Raw genomic sequence first — 12,534 nt, forward strand, 5'->3', positions numbered from 1 at the left:
GGACAGATCTGGAGATCTTGCTGGCCAACTCCAACATCACGCAGACATTTCATAGAGACACGATCGGCCATGTGTGTACAAGCGTCTTCCTGTTCGAAAATGGCACCACAGTGGTGTCACAGGAGAGGTGACACGCAATTTGGGTGCAAAGATCCTGAGAAATCAGTACCCAGAACAACCACCTCTGGCCGTAATAACAGCCTTGATACGCCTGGGCATTGAGTCAAACAGAGCTTGGATGGCGTGTACAGGTGCAGCTGCCCATGCAGCTTCAACACGATACCACAGTTCATCGAGAGTAGTTACTGGCGCATTGTGACGAGCCAGTTGCTCGGCCACCATTGACCAGACGTTTTCAATTGGCGAGAGATCTGGAGAATGTGCTGGCCAGGGCAGCGGTCGAACATTTTCTGTATCCAGAAAGGCCCGTACAGGACCTGCAACATGCAGTCGTGCATTGTCCTGCTGAAATGTAGGGTTTCGCAGGGATCGAATGAAGGGTAGAGCCACGGGTCGTAACACATCTGAAATGTAACGTCCACTGTTCAAAGTGCCGTCACTACAGCGCACAACTCATTTAGAGACCGTTGTAACATCCACAGGCGGCTGTTTTCTACAAATAATAACTTTCATTCCGCGTGTAATGAACTAAGAAATCAATGAAGCAGCCTTCAGCTGCTACAGTAATATTTTGCATCGACATGTAAGAATATCGCCTTAGCTATTTAAAAAATATATTCCTACCTATCTATCGCTCTCTGGTTTTCTGGTAGTTCCAGTAGACAGGTGCACCTGTGTATGTTCTAGGGCTAGGCGAAAGCTAGTATTGTAAAAACGCTTTCAAATAAACAAGTTGATTGTAGAGCAGTTTTTATTTATTAATTTCGAATACGACGGATGAACTTCTCTAGTCCATAAGTTTTAGAACCAGCTGAGAGCAGAGCTCGATCAGATATTTTCTGCAAAAAGAAAGCGACGACTGGGAGAAAAGAGGTAAAAGTTAAATTTCCATGAGTGTCTGACTGCCCTCCTGCAGATTAGGAATCCAGCGTCCCCAGCAACGAAGATTTTGACGTCGTCTGCTTCTGGTTAGTCATTGCTTCTCAGATGCACAAAAGATGTGAAAATTACCGGCTGGCGTACCACCTCTCACATGCGCTCTCACATTTGTATAAGTTTGAGGACAATAATTGAGCATCACAGAGGATATCTGTTGAGACACAACGTATGTTCTTTTGATATTTCAGGTAAAGCTTGGCGAAAGCCTCTCGCTAGTAACCATGTGATATTACCCATTTACTATCCTGACTATCAAAAAATTTTGCATGAAGCAAGACCCAAAAAATGGGCCAGTGTTAATGAAGTACCAGAACTGTTAGTGGCACTAGGCTAAAGGGTGGACAAGAACTACTGTATATACCATCCTGAATGAAATTTGTGTAATTGAGGAAGATTCATAAGACTTTGTTAAGAATGTAAACACCTAACGAAAACTTTCATAAAAAATAGTCACAATAGTATCTTCTCGAAGACTGGAAGGGAAAACATATGAGAAAGGTCTAGACGCGCAGACCTCGTTAATACTGGTGATGTCTTAAAATTGTTTTGATAAAGTAATTTTCATAATATAGACTACTTTCCTGTTAAGATAGCTCTTTTGAGCTGAATTAAATTTGGGAAGAGGATTGTTCACCATTGACTAGGAAGGGAAACCAAGGAAAAACTAATCTGGTGTTGATGAAGAACATAACTAACGACGGAATACGTCTGCTTAAAATGGAAACATGTTTTCGTAGCCATGAGTTCAGAAGAAAGGAAACAGACATTTATGTAGTATATTCATTTTGAAACTATTTCTGGATAACGCTCTCTTTGAGATTAGCACCTAACTCCGTGGTAAAATCTCTATAACCTTTGAGTCTGGCAGAGGTTGACGACAACCTTCTGTATGCATTGTGTATCTTCCCTTGTGACGACATTTTCGTCATGCGGTTACCATAATTTATCAATTAACATCAGTTCATCTGGAAAAAACATAACGGGTTTGTGAGTTGGCAATGTTCAGTACTGCCGCGCTAGAGTTGCCCGTGGTAGTCAATAATTTTAACAGTCGTTCAGGACTCCTTGATGAGTACACTCGCGAAGTGAATCCGCCTATATTTCGGGCATATTATGATTTAGTATTTGCTTTAATTCGCGACCCATCCGCACAGGAGTCGAGTAGACGCCGTACGTTCAGTGTCGAATACCTCCTATGCATACAATGGCAACCAGTATAGTTATTTGTAATTAATGTTCAGTCTTGATGATTAATTCAGCTAACTCGATAATAAAAGCAGAAATTCACAACAATGACTTTTTAGTATTTGACTCACACAAGTAAGTTTGTCTCCATCCATGCAATTGAATGTAGCAATCTGATTCAAACAAAGAACGTTCAAGACAATTTTGAAACTAGAGCAGCAACAGCTTAAGTAATTATACATAATCGATTGACCATTCATACAGTATAGCAGATATTTACATACAGGAGTTAAAACTTGTAAAATATAAAACTGAATGACATAGGCCCACTGAAGCATATTTTAATCGGTCAAGAGATGACACTTCATGGCGACTTTAATACAGGTCAGTCCCGTTTTCTGTCAGCTGCTCCACGTTTTTATTTTAGTAACTGGTTTACTGTTTTTTCGTCAAGAATCAGTTTGTGATTCCTCATTCCATTCCTTCGCTTTTATAGACTGGACATTCATCATTGATGATGGTTTTTACCAACTAAAGATGGCTGATAACGTTGCCTAGCCACACCAAGTGTTACTTTGCGGCATTCTGTAATAGCTCCCTATAACATATAACATAGGGTTGTAAGTAACCATATGTCTGTACAAGTATACACTAGAAGACGCAACTTAAAAGTTGCAAAACCCGTTGTAGTGGTCTCTAACCATCTTCAATAAATACAGCTATTGCGGACTATCTGTATTGTTATTCAGTCTTATATTTTAAAAGTTTTGACACCTGTATGTTTAACACCTGTTATACAGAACGAACGGTCAATCAGTTATGTAGAAGAACGTCCCTATTGCTCAGCCGTAGTAGGATTAATTCGTTGATGGAAATGGAAAGTGTTATCTTGAATGCCCTGAACGAGCACACCAAACTGACATTTCTGTATTTCCATTCCTGCGGTGTATGTTGATTAAAATTTCATCCTTATTCAAGCTAATTTTCAGTAGAGAAAAATGGCTTTTTTACAGACTAACAATGGTGTGAGTGCCCGCTGTTAGCATCTAACATTGCTGGAAGTTTTCAGAAGGAGACAACAATACAGGAGGTGCGCGCGCTGCTTTTAGAAAGTCTAATCATTGGCACGAAGGACATGCGACCGTTATAGCGACATATCACACAGAGTTCCGCTCTGGTTCAATGATCGCGGAATAAGCGGTGATAAGACGGAGTTAGGGTAACAGTGTGGCAAGAAGGGCACTGGTCGTTCCAGACGGTCTACTGCACAAGAAGATCGTAGTATTGTTAGACTGGTTGCGACGAACAGACGGGTGACATCAGCGAAAATCTGGGCAGAGGTTGCAGGCATAGTTTCACCACGAACCTTCGGGAACATATTAGTGGGTTGAGATGTCGAGTTGTCATGTGTCGCTTACGGCTGACACCGTGTCAGAGATAACAAGGACTTGCATGGCGTAGAGCATGAGGCAACTGGGAGGTTGAGTGTCATTCTGTGGTGTTCAGCGATGAGTTTCGCTTCTGTCTGTGACGGTAATATCGACACCAACGAGTCCACAGACGATCGTCTGTGGGAACTACTGGATTTGACAACAGGGTCGATTTGGTAATCACTGAAGAGAGGCAATATGAGACAACAATCGTAAGCTCTGTTGTGATATCCTTCATGATCAGGGAACCAAATGGCATTTTCCAGCAGGATAAAGGAATATCCCACACTGGAGTTCGCACCAAAAACGCCTTGATGAATGTGCAGATACTTGATTGACTTGCCCAGTCCTCTGATTTGTCAAGCACAGAGCATGTGTGGGATATCGTCGGTAAAGCAGATGCCAGACTGAGATTCATTGGAAGAATCCTAAGGAGATGCAGTCCGAAAACAAAGGAAGTAGGTTACAGTACACTTGTTCGCCCACTGCTTGAATACTGCTCACCGGTGTGGGATCCGTTAGAGAAGATCCAACAGAGAGCTGCGCGCTTCGCTAGAGGATCATTTAGTAATCGCGAAAGCGTTACGGATATGGTAGATAGACTCCAGTGGAAGACTACAAGAGAGACGCTCAGTAGCTCGGTACGGGCTTTTGTTGAAGTTTCGAGAACATACCTTCACCGTGGAGTCAAGTAGTAGTATATTGCTCTCTCCTACGTATATCTCGCGAAGAGACCATGAGGATAAAATCAGAGAGATTAGAGCCCACGCAGAGGCATACCGACAATCTTTCTTTCCATGAACCATACGAGACTTGAATAGAAGGGAGAACCGACAGAGGTAGTCAAGGTACGCTCCGCCACACACCGTCAGGTGGCTTGCGGAGTATAGATGTAGATGTAGATGTAGAATACATAGACCTAAACCTTCATACCAGCTTCCAGCCAGCAATCTTCATGAACTGACACAGCATTTGTCTCAGGCATGCCAAAAAATTCCTAATATTGATGATGGACATCAATTACGAACGGAATGATAGTTCAATGATTCAGTATCTGTAACGCTTCCCACTTCCGCCAATGTATAACTTCGGTAGAATGTGTTTTAACTGGAAGCAACCTCTCGTGTCGAGGCTTGCCGTCATAGACGAATCACTAACACACAGGGCTCGAGGAATCTGCTGCAGATGCAATCTTCTCTGAAGCTGACAACCAAATTCACTTTTCTTACGCGCCATTGTCTATCAGGCCAGATACTAATGGATCCCTGCCCATTTAGAATCCATATCAGGTAACAGCTCCTATGTGCAGTCGCACATTCAGGTTACTACACTACTGGCCATTAAATTGCTACGCCAAGAAGAAATGCAGATGATAAACGGGTGTCCATTGGACAAATATATTATACTAGAACTGACATGTGTTTACATTTTCACGCAATTTGGGTGCATAGATCATGAGAAATCAGTACCCAGAACAACCACCTCTGGCTGTAATAGCGGTCTTGATACGCCTGGGCCTTGAGTCAAACAGAGCTTGGATGGCGTGTACAGGTGCAGCTGCCCATGCAGCTTCAACACGATACCACAGTTCATCAAGAGTAGTGACTGACGTATTGCGACGAGCCAGTTGCTCGGCCACCATTGACCAGACGTTTTTACTTGCTAAAAGATCTGGAGAATGTGCTGGCCAGGGCAGGAGTCGAACATTTTCTGTATCCAGAAAGGCCCGTATAGGACCTGCAACATGCGGTCGTGCATTATTCTGCTGAAATGTAGGGTTTCGCAGGGATCGAATGTAGGGCAGAGCCACGTGTCGTAACACATCTGAAATGTAACGTCCACTGTTCAAAGTGCCGTCAATGCGAACAAGAGGTGACCGAGACGTGTAACGAATGGCACCCCATACCATCACGCCTGGTGATACGCCAGTATGGCGGTGACGAATACACGCTTCCAATGTGCGTTCACCGCGATGTCGCCAAACACGGGTGTGACCGTCATGATGCTGTAAACAGAACCTGGATTCATCCGAAAAAATGACGTTTTGCCATTCGTGCACCCAGGTTCGTCGTTGAGTACACCATCGCAGGCGCTCCTGTCTGTGATGCAGCGTCAAGGGTAACCGCAGCCATGGTCTCCGAGCTGATAGTCCATGCTGCTGCAAACGTCGTCGAACTGTTCGTTCAGATGGTTGTTGTCTTGCAAACGTCCCCATCTGTTGACTCAGGGATCGAGACGTGGCTGCACGATCCGTTACAGCCATGCGGATAAGTCCCTGAGCGCTAATAGAAAGCACAGGGGCTGAAATCGTTATAGGTACAGAAAGCTGGCTAAAGCCTGAAATAAGTTCTGCAGAAATTTTTACGAGGTCTCAGACGGTGTTCAGGAAAGATAGATTAGGCAGAATTGGTGGTGGAGTGTTTGTCTCTGTCAGTAGTGGTTTATCTTGTAGTGAAGTCGAAGTAGATACTCCGTGCGAATTGGTATGGGTGGAGGTTATACTTAACAGCCGATCTGAGTTAATAACTGGCTCCTTCTACCGACCCCCAGACTCCGATGATATAGTTGCTGAACAGTTCAGAGAAAATTTGAGTCTCGTAACAAATAAATACCCCACTCATACGGTTATAGTTGGTGGGGACTTCAACCTTCCCTCGATATGTTGGCAAAAGTACTTGTTCAAAACCGGTGGTAGGCAGAAAACATCTTCCGAGATTGTCCCAAATGCTTTCTCCGAAAATTATTTCGAGCAGTTAATCCACGAACCCACGCGAATTGTAAATGGTTGCGAAAACACACTTGACCTCTTAGCCACAAACAATCCAGAGCTGATAGAGAGCATCATGACTGATACAGGGATTAGTGATCACAAGGTCGTTGTAGCTAGGCTCAATACCGTTTCTTCCAAATCCACCAGAAACAAACGCAAAATAATTTTATTTAAAAAAGCGGATAAAGTGTCACTAGAAGCCTTCCTAAGAGACAATCTCCATTCCTTCCGAACTGACTATGCAAAAGTAGACGAGATGTGGCTCAAATTCAAAGATATAGTAGCAACAGCAATTGAGAGATTCATACCTCATAAATTGGTAAGAGATGGAACTGATCCCCCGTGGTACACAAAACAGGTCCGAACGCTGTTGCAGAGGCAACGGAAAAAGCATGCGAAGTTCAGAAGAACGCGAAATCCCGAAGATTGGCTAAAATTTACAGACGCGCGAAATTTGGTACGGACTTCAATGCGAGATGCCTTTAATAGGTTCCACAACGAAACATTGTCTCGAAATTTGGTAGAAAATCCGAAGAAATTCTGGTCGTATGTAAAGTACACAAGCGGCATGACGCAGTCAATACCTTCGCTGCGCAGTGCCGATGGTACTGTTACCGACGACTGTGCCGCTAAAGCGGAGTTATTGAACACAGTTTTCCGAAATTCCTTCACCAGGGAAGACGAATGGAATATTCCAGAATTTGAAACACGAACAGCTGCTAGGATGAGTTTCTTAGAAGTAGATACCTTAGGAGTTGCGAAGCAACTCAAATCGCTTGATACGGGCAAGTCTTCAGGTCCAGATTGTATACCGATTAGGTTCCTTCCAGATTACGCTGATACAATAGCTCCCTACTTAGCAATCATATACAACCGCTCGCTCACCGATAGATCTGTACCTACAGACTGGAAAATTGCGCAGGTCGCACCAGTGTTTAAGAAGGGTAGTAGGAGTAATCTATCGAACTACAGACCTGTATCATTGACGTCGGTTTGCAGTAGGGTTTTGGAGCATATACTGTATTCAAACATTATGAATCACCTCGAAGGGAACGATCTATTGATACGTAATCAGCATGGTTTCAGAAAACATCGCTCTTGTGCAACGCAGCTAGCTCTTTATTCGCACGAAGTAATGGCCGCTATCGACAGGGGATCTCAAGTTGATTCCGTATTTCTAGATTTCCGGAAAGCTTTTGACATCGTTCCTCACAAGCGACTTCTAATCAAGCTGCGGGCCTATGGGGTCTCAGTTGTGCGACTGGATTCGTGATTTCCTGTCAGACGGCAAATCATCGAGTAAAACTGAAGTGATATCAGGTGTTCGCCAGGGAAGCGTCCTGGGACGTCTGCTGTTCCTGATCTATGCAAATGACCTGGGTGACAATCTGAGCAGTTCTCTTAGGTTGTTCGCAGATGATGCTGTAATTTACCGTCTAGTAAGGTCATCTGAAGACCAGTATCAGTTGCAAAGCGATTTAGAAAAGATTGCTGTATGGTGTGGCAGGTGGCAGTTGACGCTAAACAAGGAAAAGTGTGAGGTGATCCACTTGAGTTCCAAAAGAAATCCGTTGGAATTCGATTATTCGATAAATAGTACAATTCTCAAGGCTGTCAATTCAACTAAATACCTGGGTGTTAAAATTACGAACAACTTCAGTTGGAAAGACCACATAGATAATATTGTGGGGAAGGCGAGCCAAAGGTTGCGTTTCATTGGCAGGACACTTAGAAGATGCAACAAGTCCACTAAAGAGACAGCTTACACTACATTCGTTCGTCCTCTGTTAGAATATTGATGCGCGGTGTGGGATCCTTACCAGGTGGGGTTGACGGAGGACATCGAGGGGGTGCAAAAAAGGGCAGCTCGTTTTGTATTATCACGTAATAGGGGAGAGAGTGTGGCAGACATGATACGCGAATTGGGATGGAAGTCATTACAGGAAAGACGTTTTTCGTCACGGCGAGATCTATTTACGAAATTTCAGTCACCAATTTTCTCTTCCGAATGCGAAAATATTTTGTTGAGCCCAACCTACATGTGAATTGCAGAGTAGTCATGTAGATGTAGATGTAGATGTAGATCTCCACCGCTAGTGATACGAGGCCGTTGGGATACAGCACGGCGTTGCGTATTACCCTCCTGAACCCACCGATTTCATATTGTGCTAACAGTCATTGGATCTCGACCAACGCGAGCAGCAATGTCGCGATACGATAAACCGCAATCGTGATAGGCTACAATTCGACCTTTATCAAAGTCGGAAACGTGATGGTACGCATTTCTTCTCCTTACACGAGGCATCACAGCCACGTTTGACCAGGCAACGCTGGACAACTGCTGTTTGTGTATGTGAAATCGGTTGGAAACCTTCCTCGTGTCAGCACGTTGTAGGTGTCGCCACCGGTGCCAACCTTGTGTGAATGCTCTGAAAAGCTAATCATTTGCGTATCACAGCATCTTCTTCCTGTCGGTTAAATTTCTCGTCTGTAGCACGTCATCTTCGTTATGTAGCAATTTTAGTGTAGATGATAGTTTGGAATCTGACTACAGCTGTTTCGACCGCAGGCAGGTGTTTGGTTGGGCGAGGTCGGGTTACGTACCGGCAGCGCGGCGCCCAGCGCCAGGCCCTGGAGGTTCTTCTTGGCGACCCACTGGAGTCTCCGGTTGTCGTACTGGAGTCCGGCGGCGGGCGCCCACCTCCCCACGGGCCAGCGCGCCAGCGGCCAGCCGGGGTGGAGGCGGATCAGCCCCCACAGCACGGCGTCGCCCCCGCCCACGCGCCACGTGGCCCACGTGACGTCACTGTCCACCCGCACCTGCAGCCTCTCGTCCGGTTCCTGAGTGCTCCACACCAGCCAGCGCGTCGACGTGTTCATCATCTCGGCCTTGGCGCACTGCAGCGTAAGAAGTAAACGTATGTGAATCGGAGATTGAAATGCAGTCGCAGGTGAAGATAGGAAACATAAAATAAAGAGAGACTTTGGTCACGACTAAGCTAAAGGGAGGAAATTAATACACACAGTTCTATGCAAGGCAAGAGTTAGCTGTTGCAAATAAACTTTCTTAGAACCACTTGAGTAGGCAGTACGGTGTAAGATTCCAGCGACCAAAGCAAAGGTCAGATCCATTATACAGGGTGATCAGAAGCTGTCTGAAAGTCTTGTAGGGGTGTTGCATGAGAAGTTGTGTCGAGAAATAATCTTTACGAAAAAAATTCGATGCGTTGCGCCGTTCCCGATTTAATTGGCATTAAAGTTAACCAGTCGCGTGAAAATTCAAACAGCCTGCTAGACACAATGTTGCCAAACGCGATCTTTGTTTGGTTTCCTCAAACTGATAGAAGTGGCTTTTGCTCACCTAGATTAAATTTGTCGGTTCCAAAAAAGGCACATCTTAATTGGTAGTCTGCGTTTGAGGGAGTAATAGCTCACAGACCCACAGATGTCTGTGTACTGCCGAATTTAGGCGCATGTTCGTGCTTGAATGTGAGCAGGCAACTGGCATTTGGCTAACATCAGTGCTAATTAAATCAAAAACGTCGCAACATATAGAATTTTTTTGTTAAAAATTATTTCTCAGCACAACATATCCTGCAACACCCTTACAAGCTTTGAGACTTTTCCTGACCACCCTGTGGTTTAGTAAAACAAAGATTCAGGAATGAAGAAATGCAGTTTATCTATGTGTCCATACTGACAGTGATCATACCCTTGTCCTAATGAAATGTCAGTTGAAATTCATGAAGTTACACATCTGTCTGCTGAAACGTTAGAATCTACATAACTTAAAGGAACTGCAAACTCAGTCTTAAAAAAACATATGACAAGAAATAACGACGCCTCGAGGATCTGCAATGATAAAAGCATATGGCGCAATGGTACAAGGAAAAAAAGTTCAAATGTGTGTGAAATCTTATGGGACTTAACTGCTAAGGTCATCACTCCCTAAGCTTACACACTACTTAACCTAAATTATCGTAAGGACAAACACACACACCCACGCCCGAGGGAGGACTCGAACCTCCGCCGGGACCAGCCGCACAGTCCATGACTGCAGCGCCTGAGACCGCTCGGCTAATCCCGCGCGGCAATGGCACAAGAGACCGAACCAGGAAAGATACGAGCCAGTGCTGCTCTCTGTCACAACTGATATTTAATTTGAAAATTGAAGAGACAGCAAGGGAAGGGACTATCCAGATGTGATATTTGTTTGACACGGACAGAAAATCATTGTGGTACATTTTGTTGGTGTCACAACATTGGCCACCGAACAGGAATTGAGAACGGTGCTTTATTAAACTGAACTACTGCTAGCTGAAGGCTATAACACCTACAGAAACAAAGGCAAAACCAAGGTAACGGTGTGCAAAGCAGCTAAACTTCCTTCGGTACCTAAATAACAAGCTATTTAAGAGATGGATGAATTTCGCTATCTCATAGTATTATAGGTAACATTGGTTGGAGTCGACTTTACCCTTTATAGACTAGGATGTCTATGGATTCATTGAAGAGGATACAGACAGACAGTCTTGTGAAGTATTTTTGAACGCTTTTTCCGAAAACTGTCTTGAGCTGCTAATTCGACAGTCCACACGCAATGGAAATATTTTAGATCTTGTAGCTAGAAGCAGGTGCGACCTAATCGACCACGTCAGTATTAACACAGGCACTAGTGACTACGATATCAACATAACGACTCTGGTTACCGAAGTTAATAGGTTAATCAAGAAAGCTAGGAAAGTATTTCTGCTAGAAAGATCAGATAAGCAGTTATTAGCAACTCACTTAGGCAATAAATTGACATTATTTAGTTCCAGTATGATAGACGAAGAGGCATTATGGGCAAATTTTATATGGATTGTATATCGTGTTTTTGAGAAGTATGTGCCGAGGAAGTGGTTTAACAAAGAAACTCGGAAAATGCTGAAGAAGCAAAGACTGTTTCACTCTTCTCAGTTCAAAAGAGAACGAGCAAATAACGACAGGCAAAATTAGTAGAAATTCTTGTGTCTGTAAAAAGATCGATGCACTAAGCGTACAACAACTACAACTGCCATACCTTAGCCGAGAACTCGCAAAAATTCTAATCCTACGTAAAATCTTTAAGCCAATCTAAGGCTTCTATCAAGTCACTACTTGACAAATCTGGTGTGACACAAAAGTAAAATCGAAGTTTTAAATTTCGTGTTTAAGAAATCGGTCACGCGAGAGAATCGTACAAACATATCGTCGTTTAACCATCGCACAGACTCCCGATGGAGGACATCATAATAGGCATCCTTGGTGTAGAGAAACAACGGACGGTTGAAAACAAATAGTCGCCAGGTCCGGATGGAATCCCAATTCGGTTTTGCAAAGAGTACCGTAAGGCATTAGCCCCGTACTTACTTGCAATTATCGTGAATCTCTCGCCCAGCGCAAAGTCCCAAACGACTGGGAAAAAGCGCGAGTGACTCCTATATGTAAGAAGGGTAAAAGAACGGGCCCGCAGATTACATTCACCAGATTAGACGGTAGGATATTGATTTTTTTACATCCTGCAACAGCAAGCAGATTCAACACACACTCTACACATCATTAAAGACGAGATCCTTTCACAAGCCTTACTTATATGGTGACAATTATTGAACTATATCAGAAAAGACCGTCAATTAGCCACAAACTACGGCGTGTACTCATTTTACTCAACATGTAAACGTCGCTACAGATATTCGGATTTAGGTTATGACATGTTCGACATGCCTGCCATCATTGGCGATGATATGGCGCAGACGAATAACGAAATTCTGCATGACCCGTTGAAGTGTCGCAATATCGATTCTGTTGATGACCTCCAGAATGGCTGTTTTCAGCTAAGCAATGGTTTTGGGGTTATTTCTGTACACTTTGTCTTTAATATAGCCCACAAAAAGGAGTCGCATGTTTTCAAACCCGGAGAATATGGCGGCCAATCGAGGCCCATGCCAGCGGCTTCTGGGTACCCCAGATCCAGAATGTGGTCCCCAAAGTACTCCTCCCGGACATCAATCATCTCCGGCTTCGATGGGGTCGAGCTCCGTATTGCATGAACCACATCTTGTCGAAATC

At 44.0% G+C, this 12,534-nt stretch overlaps 1 protein-coding gene across 1 annotated transcript in view; it reads right to left on the minus strand.

Annotated features, from left to right (window-relative positions):
- LOC124799197 (glutamate receptor ionotropic, delta-1-like) overlaps positions 1-9,327 on the minus strand; it is a 178,173-nt gene extending 168,846 nt beyond the window's left edge. The window contains exon 1 of the mRNA XM_047262731.1: positions 9,049-9,327. Within this exon, the coding sequence (XP_047118687.1) occupies positions 9,049-9,327 (279 nt within the window). The remainder of the gene's footprint in view (positions 1-9,048) is intronic.
- Between the last annotated feature and the right edge of the window lie 3,207 nt (positions 9,328-12,534).

This window comes from Schistocerca piceifrons, chromosome 5 (assembly GCF_021461385.2).
Source record: "Schistocerca piceifrons isolate TAMUIC-IGC-003096 chromosome 5, iqSchPice1.1, whole genome shotgun sequence".
Lineage (NCBI taxonomy): Eukaryota > Metazoa > Arthropoda > Insecta > Orthoptera > Acrididae > Schistocerca > Schistocerca piceifrons.